This window comes from Herpailurus yagouaroundi, unplaced genomic scaffold, assembly GCF_014898765.1.
Source record: "Herpailurus yagouaroundi ecotype Mexico unplaced genomic scaffold, PumYag 194, whole genome shotgun sequence".
Taxonomy (NCBI): domain Eukaryota; kingdom Metazoa; phylum Chordata; class Mammalia; order Carnivora; family Felidae; genus Herpailurus; species Herpailurus yagouaroundi.
The window spans coordinates 728512-744946 of NW_024412425.1; the positions used below are offsets into that span (position 1 = coordinate 728512).

A 16435-nucleotide genomic window follows, 5' to 3' on the forward strand; every position below is an offset into this window, starting at 1 on the left:
TCCTTCCTTCCTTCCTTCCTTCCTTCCTTCCTTCCTTCCTTCCTTCCATGTTTATTTATTTTTGAGAGAGTGGGGGAGGGGTAGAGAGAGGGAGACGGGGTCCAAAGTGGGCTCTGCGCTGCCAGCAGTGAGCCCGATGCTGGGCTCAAACTCGCAAACTGCAAGATCATGACCTGAACCGAAGTCGGACACTTAACTGACTGAGCCACCCAGGTGCCCCTGGGTTTCATTTTCAATGGGATGGAAAACCGTTGAAGGGATTTGGGCAGGGGCATGAAGAGATCCAATTTGCAGTTTGAAAAAGGTCAGTCGCTAGCTGCCATGTGGACAGGAGACTGCAGGAGTAGAGGGAGGAAAGGTAGGCACCTCTGAGTCATGTCTGGGGAGTTCTGAAACTGTCCATTTTTAACACTTCAATCAGGAAAGGCGCTGAAAAGTTCTGCATTTTCATCTTTAACGCCATTACGAGGCATGAAGCTTTCATAGAGGTGAATGTGGTATGCCTTTCCCAAAACCCTAGCAAGCTTAGTACTGAACAGTTTTACATCAAGTGAGATTATTTTTTAAAGCATCACTAATTTTCGCACTATTATTTTATAACTTGTGTGATTGGCTGAAAGTACGGCAGAGCTTAGGGAACCACACAGGAAAATACTGAATCTGTTAGTACCCGAATTCCGTCCGCCTCTGCCGTTGTTTTGTGCTCAGTGAAGGGAACGAGTTTGCCCTGACCTGAGCTCGTGAAAATAAAGCCTCTCTGAATCTCTTTTTTTTTCCTCCCGACTTTGCATGACGTCCACAAGCCCTACACTGCTTAGGCACTGTCGCCCATCCATAAAGGACAATTCAAGAGTTTTTCTTTTTTTTCCCCCTGAGCTGGGAGGGACTTCTGCAAGTTTGCAAGCAGGGGGGTCAGATAGCAGAAAGGATACATCATGCCGACCTCCCCTCTGTTTGGGGGTTGGCACTTTTCTTCCAGACGAGGGAGGGCATGGAAATGTTTCCAAGGTCTGAGGGACCTTGCTGCCACGGTGCATGCGCACAGGCGGGTATTTGCGCTTCTCCAGACTAATACTGAAAATAGAATGGAGGAGCACCTAGTGACTTAGTCGGTTAAGTGTCTGACTTCGGCTCAGGTCGTGATCCCATGGTTCGTGAGTTCGAGCCCTGCATCGGGCTCACTGCTGGCAGCGCAGAGCCCGCTTTAAGAAAGGAAGGGAGGGAGCAAGGAAGGAAGGACGGGAAAATACAATGGATCCTGCCAATCTGCTATCCAACGGAGAAAAGCAGGATGTTAACAGTAACCTACATCTCCCCTACCTGCACCCTGTAATTTTTCTCCCTTTCGATACTCAGTATCGTATGAGTTTTGCATTTATCCCCTTGGCCTCTATTTTGGTGGGAGGAGGGGGCATGGGGCGTGCATTACCACATATATCAACACGGCATGGCATTGTTTAATTTTAATTGTTGCTGAACTTTATAAAAGATACTATGTTGGGTGTGGTTTTCTTCAACTTGCTTTTTCACTTAACATTATGACCCTAAGATTTTCATTATCTGTTGTGTGTAACTGTAGATCCCGTCATTGTTGATTATGAATGTGCCCCTGTTTTATTTGCCCATTCTGCCGATGGACATCTGGTTTGGGCCCGATTTTTTGGCTACTGTGGATATTTGTGGACACCCTCCAGTGGAATTACCAGATATAGGAATAATAACATCTCAAACTTCGTTGCCCTGATTCCTGTTTCTGTTGCCACTACAGGTTTCAGCCCCCGTGGGGGCGGCTTCGGTGGCCGAGGAGGCTTTGGTGACCGTGGTGGACGTGGTGGAGGTCGAGGAGGCTTTGGTGGGGGCAGAGGTCGTGGTGGAGGCTTCAGGGGCCGTGGCCGAGGAGGAGGAGGAGGAGGACGAGGTGGTGAGTGACCTTGTAGGGGGGATGCAGTCTGGAGGCAGTGCCTGGGCTTGGGGCTCAGGAAGGAAGAGATGGGATGTCCCTGTGTCACTGCATCTCTGCCTTGTAGGGGGAGGGTTCCAGTCTGGTGGCAACCGGGGTCGTGGCCGGGGAGGAAAAAGAGGAAACCAGTCGGGGAAGAATGTGATGGTAGAACCCCATCGGCATGAAGGTGAGTGAGGAAGGCGGGGAGCTGCTGAGGGTGGGGTGCGGTGGGGTGCAGCCCAGAGTCTTCACCCTGCACTGGTCCCCTCACTTAGGTGTCTTCATTTGTCGAGGAAAGGAAGATGCGCTTGTCACCAAGAATCTGGTCCCTGGAGAGTCAGTTTATGGAGAGAAGAGAGTCTCCATTTCGGTGAGACCAGGGCCCTAGCTGATGGGGTAGCCAGCCGTCTGGTCTCCCTCCCGCCCCACTGTGCGCCCTGTGCAGGCCAGCCAGAGGGTCATCTTAATACCCGAGTCCGATCCCTGTGGCCTTCAGGTCAAAGTCCCAGGTCCTCAGTGTGGCCCAGAGGACTGTGTGCATTCCAGCTCCCCCTCCCTACTCCCTCACCTCGCATCTTCCAGCCACACGGACCTCCTTGCTCATCCCCCAGTTGTGTGTGTGGCTGGTTCCTTTCACCCCTAGTGTCTCTGGTCGGATGTCACCTTGTCTTTCTCACAGTGCCACCTTGCACCACCCAGTCTGTCAGAAGCAGTCCTCACTGCCCACCCTCTGCCCTGTTATCCCATTTTCTTAATGGCCAGGCCCACTCCTGCTCAGGGCCTTTCTGTGTCCTCTCCTACTGCCTAGAATGCACTTCTCCAGATGAGTTGCACGGTCCCTGCCTCCCTCAGGGTCTACTGCAGATGTCTCCTGGGCTCTTCCCTGGCCACCCTTTCTCGTTTTCACCTGCTCCTTAGCCCACACCCCATACTTCATGTCCTCTTTCCTGGCTTGATCTTTTCACCTTAGCACCTGTCACTGGTTCCTGTACCATATGTGTTAGTTCTGTGCATACTTAGTCCTTGAGGACAAGGGTCTTTGTCTCATTCTCTGTGCATCCCCGTTGCCTGGCGTAGAGTCTGGCACACTGGGCGTGCCGGCACAGTGAATGGTTGTTGATTGATCACACAGGTCCTGCTGTTGTCTCGTATGGTCTTATCTCTGTGTTGATCGTCTATCCCTGCCCCTTCTACCTGAATCAGTAACCTCCATGAGTGGGCAGGTCCTGCATGTGTTGTGGTCATTGATGTGTACCTGTGTTCATTTCTCTCTCTCTTCTCTCTTGAGAGAGAGAGAGAAGCAGGGCTTGTGTTTGCCCGATGTGGAACTTGACTCAGGAACCGTAAGATCATGACCTGAGCCCAAGTCAGATGTTTAAGCGACTGAGCCACCCAGGTTTCCACCTGTGTTCATTTCTTGAACAATGAATGAGCACCTGGGGCTGAGGGCAGTGGGGTCTAGCACAAGAGCCCAGCACTGACTTCCATCCCCATCTCTCCCGGCCCAGGAGGGAGATGACAAAATCGAGTACCGTGCCTGGAACCCCTTCCGCTCCAAGCTGGCAGCAGCAATCCTGGGCGGCGTGGACCAGATCCACATCAAGCCAGGGGCCAAGGTGCTCTACCTCGGGGCTGCGTCCGGCACCACTGTCTCCCACGTGTCTGACATCGTAGGCCCGGTGAGTGGATGGAGGGGTGAGTAAAGGCTGGTGGTGAGGTGGAAAGAAGGGAGAGGCTGCCCCTGCCAGCCTGGAGGCAGTGGCCTTGGCTGCCTCCCTGTACCGTGTAGCTTGGAGCTAGGCCCTCCGTCTTCAAAGTGCCTGTGGGTGGAAGGAGCAGCTTGGACGCCTGGTCTCCAAAGCCTCGTTCAGCCTCACTCCTGAGTTCTTAGCCTGGAGGGAAAGGAGCTGTATAATTTAGTGGTTAAAAACCCCGGGCTCTAGTGTGGCATTTAACAGTGAGGTGGCTTTCAGCAGTTAATAACTTAACCTGTCTGAGCCTCCGTTTATCCCTCTGGAAAATAGGGTTACTGTGAAGATAAACGAGTGAATTCCTGTAAAATAACAGAGTGGTGCCTGGCCCATTGTAAGTGTTCTTAGCTGTTAAGACTTCATCTCAGTGCCCTAGCTTCCTCGTTTTAAGACCGTATTGAGGGACTCGGCTCTCAGATGAGCAAAGCGGGATTGAATCGAGCAAAGCAGGATTGAATCACTGTTGGCCGGTGACTTCATGTCTCTGGCTCTCACTTTATTCATCTGTAAGATGGACATAACAATAGTTGTTAAATGGTAGGGTTTTGATATGGGCATTTGCATGGCCACATGCAGTGTTTGGGCCCATAGTGGGTGTTCCATTTAAGAACCAGTATCTGTTTCTATTTTTTTGATTATTGTAGGACGGTCTAGTCTATGCAGTTGAGTTCTCCCACCGCTCTGGCCGTGACCTCATTAACTTGGCCAAGAAGAGGACCAACATCATTCCTGTTATTGAAGATGCTCGGCACCCACACAAATACCGCATGCTCATAGGTAGGGGTCCAGGATTGTGTAGTCCAGGCCACTCCAGGTTTCCTGGGAAAGGTGGCCAGAATCCCGATCTGAGTGGAAGCAGAGTGAATGAGCAGGCCTCCTGAGTCTGCAGGAATGAAGGGGGGGAAGGGGAGGGGGAGGCAGCTGAAGTTGTGGAATTTGGGTGTTTGGCAGGCCTGAAGGGCCAACCTCCTTCAATCTCCTGCGCCTCTCCCTAGGCACCCCCATACTTCCTGCCTCCCTCCAGAACATGGTACTTTTCATGCTGCCCCTGGCTTATGTATAAAAGCCCCCATCCTCCTCGTTGTCTGGTGAGATCATAACCCATAAAGCACAACCTGAGTGTGGCCTTGGCTGAGAGGGGCCTGTTGTGAATATTACTTTGTTTTAAAAAAAAATTGGGAAACATGATGTAAAACTGGAACTCCTTATAAACAACCCTCAGAGGTAACTGATAGGAGCAATTTAAAAAGCTGCTTTTCCCAATTTCAAAAAGTCAGTTTTCATTATACCCTCTTTTTTTTTTTTTTTTCTAATCATACCAGCTTAAAAATAATACTTTGCAAAAAAAAAAACAAAACACACACACACAAAACTGTGCATTTCGCTGGTTTTCTCTGGAGTTTTTTTTTCCCCCATGCATTCATACAATACCCTTTGTCCTACAACTTATTTATTTATTTATTTATTTATTTATTTATTTAGACAATCCTGCAGGGACTCTGGCCTGTAAGTGCTTTCCTTTACTTGCCTTTTTTTTAAATGAATTTTTTTAGCATTTATTTATTTTCGAAAGACAGAGAGCATGAGCAGGGGAGGGGCAGAGAGAGAGAGGGAGACACAGAATCTGCAGCAGGCTCCAGGCTCCAAGCTGTCAGCACAGAGCCCGACGTGGGGCTCAAACTCAGAATTTGTGAGATCATGACCTAGGCCAAAGTCGGACGCTTAACTGACTGAGCCACCCAGGCGCCCCTTTACTTGCCTTTTTGATGAGTGTCTGTTTACCCCCCATCCCAAGACCTGGGAGCATCTCGAGGACCAGGTCTGGGTCTGACTCATCTCTGTGTCCCCCACACCCGGCCCAGGGCTGGCCACAGAGTAGGTGGCAATCGTGACTTACAAGAGGAATGAATAGATGGTGTGACTGGGTTTCTTGGACCCATCCTGGGGGTACTGCAGAGGGAGGGAGATCAGTGGGGGGGATGTGAGACTGGAAGCAGGGAAGACTGCCAGGAACCTGCTGGTAACAGGGCACAGGCCTCATGGGAGGAGCCGAGAAGATCCAACAGATCCAATTTGTAACTGCCACTTCTTTCTCCCTAGCGATGGTGGATGTGATCTTTGCCGATGTGGCCCAGCCAGACCAGACCCGGATTGTAGCCCTGAATGCCCACACCTTCCTTCGTAATGGAGGACACTTTGTGATTTCCATTAAGGTACGGGGCTTGGTGGAATCTAAGGTGGGGTGGTCGTGTCTTCTCTGTAACTGCCAGTCAGTCAGTCAAAACGAGGAGGCCTCCATTCTGGGATGCCTCATCCAGCCAGCTCTATCCCTGCCCCAGTCGTATAGCACATGATGAAAAAGGTCTGCAAAACGAAAAGGCTTTGGGTTTGGCAATAGAAGGTACTGGTCAAGTGAATAATTGTGGAGTCTGACCATTTGAGTTTGAATTCCAGCTTGCTCTGTGACTTTGAGCAAGTTACCTAACCTGGGTACCTGTTTCTTCATTAGTCATCTCTCTTTCAGTGTTGTCTGTAAGGATTAAATTTATCAATATATATGAAGTGTTTAGTACAGCATGGTAGAAAATAAGTTTTAGGTAAATGTTCGGTGCGTTTTCAAAAACGTTTTATTTTAAAATAAAGATCCTCAGCCAGATTCACCATTTGTTGGCCTTTTGTTACATTTGTTTTTGTATTCTCAGCATTACTATTGTTAAAGAAAGAGAAAATAAAACAAAAACAACCCTGGGTATAAAATTTAAACACTAGCTTTTAGATAAATAGGTCTCTGTTAAAGTCTTCTGTTGTAAATCCAAACCAACTTGAAGAAAATTTCTGTGATGAAGTCTTTTCCCTCCACTCCCAAAACCTGAGTTTCACTGAGTTTCCAATAAAAAACAAATACCTGTGGTTTAAAGAGCAAAAGAAAAAAAAAAAAAAAGCCCAAAGCCTTGCTGCAGACTTCCAAGTTCTCTCTTCTGCAGGCCAACTGCATTGACTCCACAGCCTCTGCTGAGGCCGTGTTTGCCTCTGAAGTGAAAAAGATGCAGCAGGAGAACATGAAGCCCCAGGAACAGTTGACCTTAGAGCCTTACGAAAGAGACCACGCTGTGGTGGTGGGCGTGTACAGGTGAGCAGGGGGCCTGGAAGCCACCAAGACAGCCCTGCGCCTTAGCGCTTGGTAGGAGTGCCGGAAAATGGTGACAGGCTCTGAATCCCCTCTCTCCTTCCTCTTACAGGCCACCTCCCAAGGTGAAGAACTGAAGCCCAGCGCCATCTGGATTGCGAGAGATTGTGTTGCTACTGTTACACGTGTGTTTTTCTATTAAAAGACTCATCCATTGCTCCCGTCTGCTGATTGCTCAGCGACCTCCATTCAACAGAGCGCATGCTCCCTTGGTCAACTGGCGCGGTGGTGGGGGTGGACGAGCTCATCCGGTCACACGTGCGCATGTTCCTTTCTTGGCTGCCTTTTGCGCAGTCGCAACCCGGATTTCGACGTTTGGGCGGGGTTGGTAGCTTACTGTGCGCGTCTACCGGTAAGCTCCGCTGCGCGCAGGCGCGGAGTGTTACCTTGGGTCACGTGGGTGAAGCGAATGGGGGGAGTGGGGGCGGAGCCCGAGGCGGGAGGTGGGGGCCGGTTTGTTGTGGTCGCCATTTTGCTGGTTGCATTACTGGGTAATCGGGGCCCTGGCTCGCCGCGTCCGCCGGATACTTTCAGCCAGTGGGCAGGTCTGAGCTCGGGCTTCCCGAGCAGCTTGAGTCCCCTTGCCCGCGCCCTCAGGTAACAACGCGGCTACAGGTGGGGTAGCACGAGCTCGCGGGGAGGGGGCAGTACGGACCCGCCCTGCCCGCGTCGCCGCGAGACTTAGCACGAGGCCGAGGGAGGAGGGCAGGGGGGCGGCGGGCAGGTGCAGGCCGTGCCTGGCTATTCATAGTCGGATTCTTGGAAGGGGCCGAGCCCGAGGGAGCAGTCTTGGGAGTGAGGCTGGGAGGGGGTAGCGGGGCCCCGCTCCCGCCCTTTGTTTGGGCTCGACTCCTCCGGCTGCATCGTCGTCGCCTAGCAACAGCTGTTCTGGACTGCGATTGGCTGAGCCCTTGGCAGCAGCGGCCAATGGCACGGTTGTTGCCATGGCAGGTGCGGACTGCCAAGCTCAGCTCAGCCGGCCCCGCCCGCCGGGGCTCCGCCGACCGGGGCGGGCCTCCAGGGTGGGGGGCGGGACGCCTGGGTCCCCAGGGGCGGGTGGCTGCGCGGGGCGGGTGGCTGCGCGGGGCGGGGCCGGCGGGGCGAGGGTTAACCCACCCCTCCCCCGTCCACCTGCTTTCCCCTTCCCCCGCGTGCCCCGGGCTGACCCTCGTTCCCTCCTCTCCCCACCCCCGGCGGCGGCGGCTGCTGCTGTTGTCACCCACCGGGCCGCCTGTCCCGCTTGCCCTCCCCGCCGCGGGGCTTGCCGGGCCGGCCGGGCCGGGACAGGCGGCCGTCTCCTCTCTGCCACCGCCGCCGCCATGCTGGCTGCTCGCCCACCCCACTGGGGGCCCCACCGCGCCCCAGCCCCCCGTGGGCCCCGCGCCAGCCCTGACCCGGGTAGGGGGTGGGTGCTTGGAGAGAAGGTCCTGCCGTGGGAGGGCCCCGGGGAAGAGGTTGTTTCGGGCGAGGGGCGGGGGAGCTCCAAGAGAGAGGAGGGATCGTGGAGTGGCAAGGCTTGGCATAGAAGAAAGGGAGTGCCATGGGAGAAGGCCTGTGGGGAGAGGATTTTGGTGTGACAGGTACTCTGTGAGGGGAGAACTCTATGTGATATTTGGGGAATTTGGTTCTGGGGGCCTTCTAGGAATTGGCACAGTTGTGTATTGACCCTGGTGTAGAGAAGAGTAACTGGAGAAAGGGCCCTGGTAGAAATCTTGGATGGGAGGAGGAGGGGAAGATCCAGTGTAGGGGAGAGAAGGGCGAGGGAAGAGAAGCCTCCTTGCTCCCATCAGGGAAAGTGAGCCTTGCTTCTGAGGGGGACCATGAAGTAATACGGAGAAGAGTCCCGATGTGCCACGGGAGCAACTACCTGGAGCAGTGGTCCCTGGTGTGGGAGGAGATGTTATAGGGAAGAGGTCTTGGCATGATATGGGGTGGGTCCCCTGGGGGGTGGGGGCTGGTGGATGGGAATGCCATGGGGTGGGACTCTGTTGTATGGAGATAATCCTATAGAACAGGTTAATCTTGGTGTGGTCCCCAGGACCCTGATGTGGTTTTAGGGGCCTGCAGAGGACTCTGTCGTGGGTTTGGAGGGGGCCCAGAGTTGTCTCATGTGGTTTGGGGGGATCCTAGAGCTCTCTGGATTGAGGGATCTACTGGGAAGGGTAGATCTTGAAGTGGAGGGAACTTGCTGTGATACGAGGAGATCCTGCTGATCAGGGAAGACTGCAGGAGGGCAAGATCTTGTGTGAGGGGGCGTCGGGGAGGGCCGTTAGTAGAAATGGGAAGCGAACAGTGACTCCTACTCTCTATACTGTCTGTGGTTTCTATCTTTTTCTTTTCCTCCCCCCAATTATTGGTGTCTTTCTGTTCTTTCTTGTCATGGTCTATATCCCTGCCTGGATTGCAATCATTCCCTTTCACACGTTCCCCTCTTTGTGCCCCCTACTTCATTTATTTGGTAATCATCTGTTGAGGGACTCCGCTGTGCTCCCACCCCCACCACTTCTCTCTGTCCCTTCTCATTACCACCTGTTGCTCTTTTTCTCCTCTCCCTGTGCCCTGCCTTCTTTCTGATGTCTACCTCTTTCCTGCTTCGTACCGTCCCATACATCCCCTTGTTCCATGTTCCCCTGCCTCCTGCCTGCTCTCAGGTCTCAGCGGCGGTGGCAGCCGAGGTGCAGGATGCGAGAAGGCGCCCCCCGGCCGGGCTCCCGCTCCAGGCCTCGCTCCCCTGCGGCCCTCTGAGCCCACCATGGCCGTCCCACCAGGCCATGGTCCCTTCTCTGGCTTCCCAGGGCCCCAGGAGCACACGCAGGTATGCTTTCAGCTGGCTCCTTACCAGTCTGGGGTAGGGGGAGGCTGGGGACAGAAGGGTCTGGAGAGTGAAAGATAGTTTGGTTGCCCAAAACAGTTTCCTTGGGGCAGGAAGGGTCCATCTGGAGTGGAAAATAATAGAGGAGTTGCTGGCAGAATCTGTTTAGAGAGCCTGGGTTCAAATCCTGACATGGTGGTTAAATTACTTAGGTTCTCCCTGCTTCAGTTTTCGAGAATTCTGTAAAATGGAGCCAGTAATGATACCTACCTCACAGGGTTGTTGTGAGAATTAAACAAGTTAATGAAATGAACATAAAATGCTGAGAACAGTGCCTGGCACGTCAAAAAACACTCAATAAATGTTCACTAAGGAAAAAAGTTCCAGAGTGAAAGATGGGGGAGGGAGGTGGGGTGAAAGTGGGTGAAGGTTGAACCCAAAGGATCCTGGAGCCAGCAGCACCTTAGGGTGCAGAGTAGAGACATTTAGGGGTAGAGACTGTTTAAGGCTCTGAAATGTAGAGCTTGAAGTGGGACAGAGTAGAAGATCAAGGGTGCTGGATCCTGAAACACTGGGCAAAAATGGTGCAGAGTTGGGGGTGAGGGATGAGAAGACTCAACGGGACAAGGGTAAGGCAAGAAGTGAGCCCTCAAGATGGGACACCCAGAATGGAGGGTCTCTTGGCGAAGGACTGCAAAGGGCAGAGCCCACGTTTTCTGTCTGGTCTCTCCCACTGAGGTTCGGAAAGGAGTAAAGGTGTGGGATGGAAGGTGAGGGGTAAACAGTTCCCCATTCATTCACTCGGCAAATCTCTAATGACTGTCCGCTATGTGCCAGGTCCTGCTCCAGGCACCGGAAATGCAGCAAGAACCAGAGAGTCTCTGCCCTTGGGGAATTTCTATCCTAGTGGGGTTGTCACATGATGACCGAGTAACTATGTGTGTGTGTAACCATGATGACCCAGCCACCCATACAGCTCTCCCTCTGGAGGTCAGAAGTGCACGCCTGTCCTCAGTGCCCACTCCTCGCCCTGCCCTGCAGGTATTGCCTGATGTGCGGCTGTTGCCACGGAGGCTGCCCTTGGCCTTTCGGGATGCGACCTCAGCCCCGCTGCGCAAGCTCTCCGTGGACCTCATTAAGACCTACAAGCACATCAATGAGGTGGGCGGGGGCCCGGCTGGGTGCTGAGGGGTCCTGGCTGCCAGCACAGGTCACTCAGCAGTCCTTATCTGCTGGCCGGCTGGGCAGGTATACTATGCGAAGAAGAAGCGGCGGGCCCAGCAGGCGCCACCTCAGGACTCGAGCACCAAGAAGGAGAAAAAGGTCCTGAACCATGGTTATGATGATGACAACCACGACTACATTGTGCGCAGTGGCGAGCGCTGGCTGGAGCGCTACGAGATTGACTCACTCATTGGCAAAGGCTCCTTTGGCCAGGTGTGGGACGCACACCCTGACCCAGGGATTGGGGGGCATGGGCACCCACTGGTATTGACCCACAGAAAAGTGGTGCTTTGTTCTGTCCCCCATCCCCCTTCCCATCTCCTCCTCCCCATCCCCCACCCCCATTCCCCACTTTGTGACATGTCCTGCCCTGGCAGGTGGTGAAAGCCTATGATCATCAGACCCAGGAGCTGGTGGCCATCAAGATCATCAAGAACAAAAAGGCCTTCCTGAACCAGGCCCAGATTGAGCTGCGGCTGCTAGAGCTGATGAACCAGCACGACACAGAGATGAAGTACTACATAGGTGAGGCCTGGGGCAGCCATACACCCAGTACAGGATGGGGCTAGTGTCTTCAGGGCAGGCTCTGGTCTGTAATTCCCTGACATCAGTGATTGTCTTGCCGCCTTCATGATTTCTGACCTATTCCCAGCATAGTGCTGACCAGAATTTATTGGGTGCTCACTAAGGGTCAGGCTTGTTGCAAGCACACGTTGAATCAACTGGTTTCAGTATGACCACAGCCCTGGGGGGAAGGGGCATCATGGCCCACAGCTTGGAGTAGAAAAGGAAGTATTCGGGCGCTGTCACTTGCCAAAGGCCACCGAGTTTGTACTTAGTGGAGCTATAATGTCACCAGGCAGTGGACTCCAGGGCCTTTACTCCTGACGTCTGTGTCATTCTTTTTCCTCTTTCCCACACTGATTCCTCTTAGAAAAAGCAAGAGTAGATTAGAGAGTGTGTTTCTTGAAATACATATGGTTACAGTAAATGGAAAGCGAGTGTCCTCTGCCACAAAAATAAACAGAACTGAGAGTAAGACAACGTTACAAAATTAAGGAAATGGCGAAGGGTATTAAAGACCCATCAGCACCAAAGAGAAACGTTCTCTTTCATTTATCAGGAAGTTGGAGAGAGACTTGAAAAAAATGAACTTGTCTTAATCAAGAAAATCTTTTTCTTGACGTGAATCAAGTTACAGACCGAATGAAAACACCCTGACCAGCAGCTGCCTCCCGTGGGCACACCACTATCTGTCCGGTGCTCACACGGCAGAGTCACAGATCTGCTTGTGGCCTCTCTCCCTATTACCGTGTGTCCCCGGCTGCCACTGGCCCTCTCTGAGGCTCCGCTTCACCAGCGGCCCGTTTCTGCCTCCTTCCCCGCAGTGCACCTGAAGCGGCACTTCATGTTTCGGAACCACCTGTGCCTGGTGTTCGAGCTGCTTTCCTACAACCTGTACGACCTCCTGCGCAACACGCACTTCCGCGGAGTCTCGTTGAACCTGACGCGGAAGCTAGCGCAGCAGCTCTGCACAGCGCTGCTCTTCCTGGCCACGCCTGAGCTCAGCATCATTCACTGCGACCTCAAGCCCGAGAACATCCTGCTCTGCAATCCCAAGCGTAGCGCCATCAAGATCGTGGACTTCGGCAGCTCCTGCCAGCTTGGCCAGCGGGTGCGGCGCGGCACGGCCCGGCCCAGGGGCGGGGCTCACGGCGTGGGCGTGGCGGGGGGGGGCACTGGTGGCTGGAGCCCGAGGGGCGGAGCTAGGCTGGGATGGGGTTGCCGGGCCCAGCCTGAAGTGGCCTGGCGGGTGCCTGAAGGGTAGTATCGGGATGAGGTGTTGGCGGTACGGAGTGTAAGGGGGGGGGGGGGGGAAAAAAAGTGCCACAGGATGTAGTTCCCAGTAGGAAAGGAAGCGTGAGGCCTGAGGAGGCAGGGCCAGTGTTGAGGCTGCCAGATGTGGGCAGAGTGAAGTTGGGTTGGCTTTGAGCTTGGAGTGACGCTTTGCTAAGTTGTTTGCCCTGTGCCCTTAAGAGGGGACGGGTGCTTTAGTTTTGCAGCTTCATGTGAGCAGACATTTGAGATGGCTTGGAAAGGGTCTGGATTGCGGGGGTGGGAAGGGCCTGGGCTTGCAGACTGCCAGCCTCTGATGACCAGGGTCAGGCTTTGGGATGGAGATCAGGGTGAGACTAGGTCAGCAGAGACTTCTGAGGCTGGTGAATAAGATGATGGTAGTGGCTCCTGGAAAGCAGGGATGCTGGTAACATCCAAGTTTGGAACCTCCGTCCCGGTTTTGGTGAAAGGAAGCTTGTCTCAGCTTTGGGTATGGCCATGGCACCACTAGGGGAGGCTGGGACCTCTGACCGCTGCCTTCTTCCCTGCTCTGCCCCACAGATCTACCAGTACATCCAGAGCCGCTTCTATCGGTCGCCTGAGGTGCTTCTGGGCACACCCTACGACCTGGCCATTGATATGTGGTCCCTGGGCTGCATCCTGGTGGAGATGCACACTGGAGAGCCCCTCTTCAGTGGCTCCAATGAGGTGTGCTCCCGAGGAGGGGGTGTGCTGGAGGGGACAGAGGCCTGGTTGGCCTGATGACCCTGACTGCCCACCTGATTGCTCCACAGGTGGACCAGATGAACCGGATTGTGGAGGTGCTGGGCATCCCACCAGCCCCCATGCTGGACCAGGCACCCAAGGCTCGCAAGTACTTTGAACGGCTGCCTGGGGGTGGCTGGACCCTACGAAGGACAAAGGAACTCAGGAAGGTGCGGCCCCTGCCCCACGCCGCTCCTCCCACCCTGGTGGCCCCTCACTCTCTCACACTTGGGGCTTCCTCTCTCCCTGCTTCCTCTCCCTTGTGTCTTTCCCTTCCTTCCTCTCCCCCTTGTCTGTCCTCTCCTTCGTCCCAGCCCACCCCCCCTCCCCCGTCTCTCCTACCCACCCCACAACTCTTCTTAGCTTCTCTCCTTCCACTTTCTCTCTTGTGCCTCTGTTTCCCCGTGTGTGTCTCCCTGCCCCTCCTGCCCACTGACGGCCACTCTCTTGCCCCCCCTCCCACCCCCTCCCTGCCAGGATTACCAGGGCCCCGGGACACGGCGGCTGCAGGAGGTGCTGGGCGTGCAGACGGGCGGGCCCGGGGGCCGGCGGGCGGGGGAGCCGGGCCACAGCCCCGCCGACTACCTCCGCTTCCAGGACCTGGTGCTGCGCATGCTGGAGTATGAGCCCGCCGCCCGCATCAGCCCACTGGGGGCTCTGCAGCACGGCTTCTTCCGCCGCACGGCTGATGAGGCCACCAACACGGGCCCGGCAGGCAGCAGTGCCTCCACCTCGCCCGCACCCCTTGATACCTGCCCCTCCTCCAGCACCGCCAGCTCCATCTCCAGCTCTGGTGGGTGCCCAGTGCCAGGTGGGCTAGAACAGGAGGGTGGGCAACATGGGTTTGGCCTGACCTGGGGGACCTTGCCACTGGGCCTTCATCTAGAGCTTTGAAATTGTGGGATCCTGGACTCTGAATGGGTGGGGCAAGAGAGCTCTGCCTGGCTGTGACCTGATCTCTGAAATTGCACTTGGGCTCACACCTCTGAAACTGCTTCTGACTCTGAAAGCCAAAACTGAGCTCTGATCCTTAATCTCAGAATTGGGCCCATCCTTCAGATAGGCTCTGATCCCAAAGCCCAGGCGTGGGCCTGAGTCGCCAGCCAGACTCAGCCACCCGAAAACCCAGCCACCACCTCTCCTCACCCTAAGGCTTCTCCTCATTTCCTCCCCTGGCACCTCCAGGAGGCTCCAGCGGCTCCTCCAGTGACAACCGGACCTACCGATACAGCAACCGATATTGTGGGGGCCCCGGGCCCCCCATCACTGACTGTGAGATGAACAGCCCCCAGGTACTGGGGCCTTGGGGACCTGGGAGGTGGATAGTGGGTTATCTGGGCTTCAGGACCTGGGTCTCCATCACCCACTATTCCTCTGCTCCTTTAGGTCCCACCCTCCCAGCCGCTGCGCCCCTGGGCAGGGGGTGATGTGCCCCACAAGACACATCAGGCCCCTGCCTCCGCCTCGTCACTGCCAGGGGCCGGGGCCCAGTTACCCCCTCAACCCCGATGCCTTGGCCGTCCCCCATCACCAACCTCACCACCACCCCCGGAGCTGATGGATGTGAGCCTGGTGGGCGGCCCTCCAGACTGCTCCCCACCTCACCCGGCGCCTGCCCCCCAGCACCCGGCTGCCTCAGCCCTCCGGACTCGGATGACAGGAGGTCGTCCACCCCTCCCACCCCCTGATGACCCTGCCACTCTGGGGCCTCGCTTGGGCCTCCGTGGTGTACCCCAGAGCACGGCAGCCAGCTCATGACCCAGCCCCCTCCCTGGGGCCCCTCCTGAAGCCATACCCCCCATCTGGGGGCCCTGGGCTCCCATCCTCATCTCTCCCCTTGACTGGAATTGCTGCTACCCAGCTGGGGTGGGTGAGGCCTGCACTGATTGGGGCCTGGGGCAGGGGGTCAAGGAGAGGGGTTTAGGCGCACCCTCCTCACTAAAGACTGGACCCTTGGCCCCCTCTCCCCCCCCCCCCTTGTTTTCTATTTATTGTACCAAAGACAGTGGTGGTCCGGTGTCGGGGGGAGACCCCCTTCACCCTAGGGCCCTAGGAGGGGGTGGGGGCAGGTAGGGGGAGATGGCCTTGCTCCTCCTTGCTGTACCCCCCAGTAAAGAGCTTTCTCACATGCCTGCCTGAGAGTTTGCAAGGCCTCGGCTTCCCTCACCTGGCCCTCAGAGGCGTGGTGGGGAACGGTGTTTGGGAAGGGGTGCCAGAAAAGCTCTGTCATGAGGGATGCATCCCTGGGGAAGTTATGGCTATTGGCGCAGACACAGGGCTGCAGGAAGTCTGGGGCTACGGAATCCTAGACAAGAGATCCTGGATAGGATCCTAGCCCATGTTTGTCTTTTCCGTGGTAAACACAGACCCTGAACGAGTACACGCCCAGCTGTGGCCTGTCTCTGGGAAACATCAGGATCTGCCCTAATAAGCCAGGGCTTCCACAGAGTCTGCACAGGAGTGGCTCCTTATGCCAGGCAGGCATCTAGTAGGTGCCGAATGCTTGCAGCAGGCCTTATTAATGCCATCTGGGGAATGGCAGGCAGGCAGTGTAAAGTATAGACTTTACCCCACCCCCACCCCCATGTCTGGTCTTACCCTTTGGAACCGTGACGGAGCAAAGCATTTTGAGATTCTCTGGCAGAAAGATATTCCCGGGGTTTCAGGTAAGTGGGTCTGTTTCCATAGCAATTTGGAAACTTAAGTCTCCCAACCGGCCAGTCAAGAGCCTCCTGATTCAAAGGTACCTACCGTCTCCCGCCATTGGGGCGCGGCGCTTCCTGGGAAATGGAGTTATACGTTGCAATCCCTTTTGCCGCTTTTCGTCAGGCAGGGGACTACAAAGACCAGAATTCTTTTCGCTCACGAGTTAGGGCCGGTCTCAGGCAGCCAATCGATAGTCCGAGGTGGACGGGGCC

At 55.2% G+C, this 16435-nt stretch overlaps 2 protein-coding genes across 5 annotated transcripts in view; both read left to right on the top strand.

Annotated features, from left to right (window-relative positions):
• Positions 1–7038, top strand: part of FBL (fibrillarin) — a 10724-nt gene extending 3686 nt beyond the window's left edge. The window contains exons 2-9 of the mRNA XM_040445871.1: positions 1769–1921; positions 2028–2129; positions 2218–2312; positions 3451–3621; positions 4338–4470; positions 5794–5906; positions 6678–6823; positions 6933–7038. Coding sequence (XP_040301805.1) covers positions 1769–1921; positions 2028–2129; positions 2218–2312; positions 3451–3621; positions 4338–4470; positions 5794–5906; positions 6678–6823; positions 6933–6957 — 938 coding nt within the window. The 3' untranslated portion in view covers positions 6958–7038. The remainder of the gene's footprint in view (positions 1–1768; positions 1922–2027; positions 2130–2217; positions 2313–3450; positions 3622–4337; positions 4471–5793; positions 5907–6677; positions 6824–6932) is intronic.
• A 294-nt stretch (positions 7039–7332) lies between these two features.
• Positions 7333–15647, top strand: DYRK1B (dual specificity tyrosine phosphorylation regulated kinase 1B). Of its 4 annotated transcripts, XM_040445868.1 has the most exons (12): positions 8075–8278; positions 9532–9695; positions 10734–10853; positions 10941–11129; positions 11294–11441; positions 12305–12591; positions 13314–13460; positions 13547–13687; positions 13995–14030; positions 14115–14310; positions 14703–14809; positions 14904–15647. In XM_040445868.1, the coding sequence occupies exons 1-12, from the start codon at positions 8200–8202 to the stop codon at positions 15273–15275; spliced, it is 1986 nt and encodes a 661-aa protein (XP_040301802.1). In that variant the 5' UTR covers positions 8075–8199; the 3' UTR covers positions 15276–15647. The 4 variants fall into 4 exon arrangements, with proteins under 4 accessions (XP_040301804.1, XP_040301801.1, XP_040301802.1 ...); XM_040445870.1 differs by lacking the exon at positions 8075–8278 and adding an exon at positions 7333–7477 and having other exon boundaries at positions 13995–14310; XM_040445867.1 differs by having other exon boundaries at positions 8074–8278; positions 13995–14310.
• Positions 15648–16435: the final 788 nt, after the last annotated feature.

Excerpts from the sequence above, each read along its gene's own strand:
- DYRK1B (XM_040445867.1), top strand. The coding sequence starts at position 8,200 with ATGCTGGCTGCTCGCCCACCCCACTGGGGGCCCCACCGCGCCCCAGCC. Across the intron at positions 9,696-10,733 it reads GGCCCCAGGAGCACACGCAG|GTATTGCCTGATGTGCGGCT; the intron begins GTATGCTTTCAG and ends CCTGCCCTGCAG. Across the intron at positions 13,461-13,546 it reads TCTTCAGTGGCTCCAATGAG|GTGGACCAGATGAACCGGAT; the intron begins GTGTGCTCCCGA and ends ATTGCTCCACAG.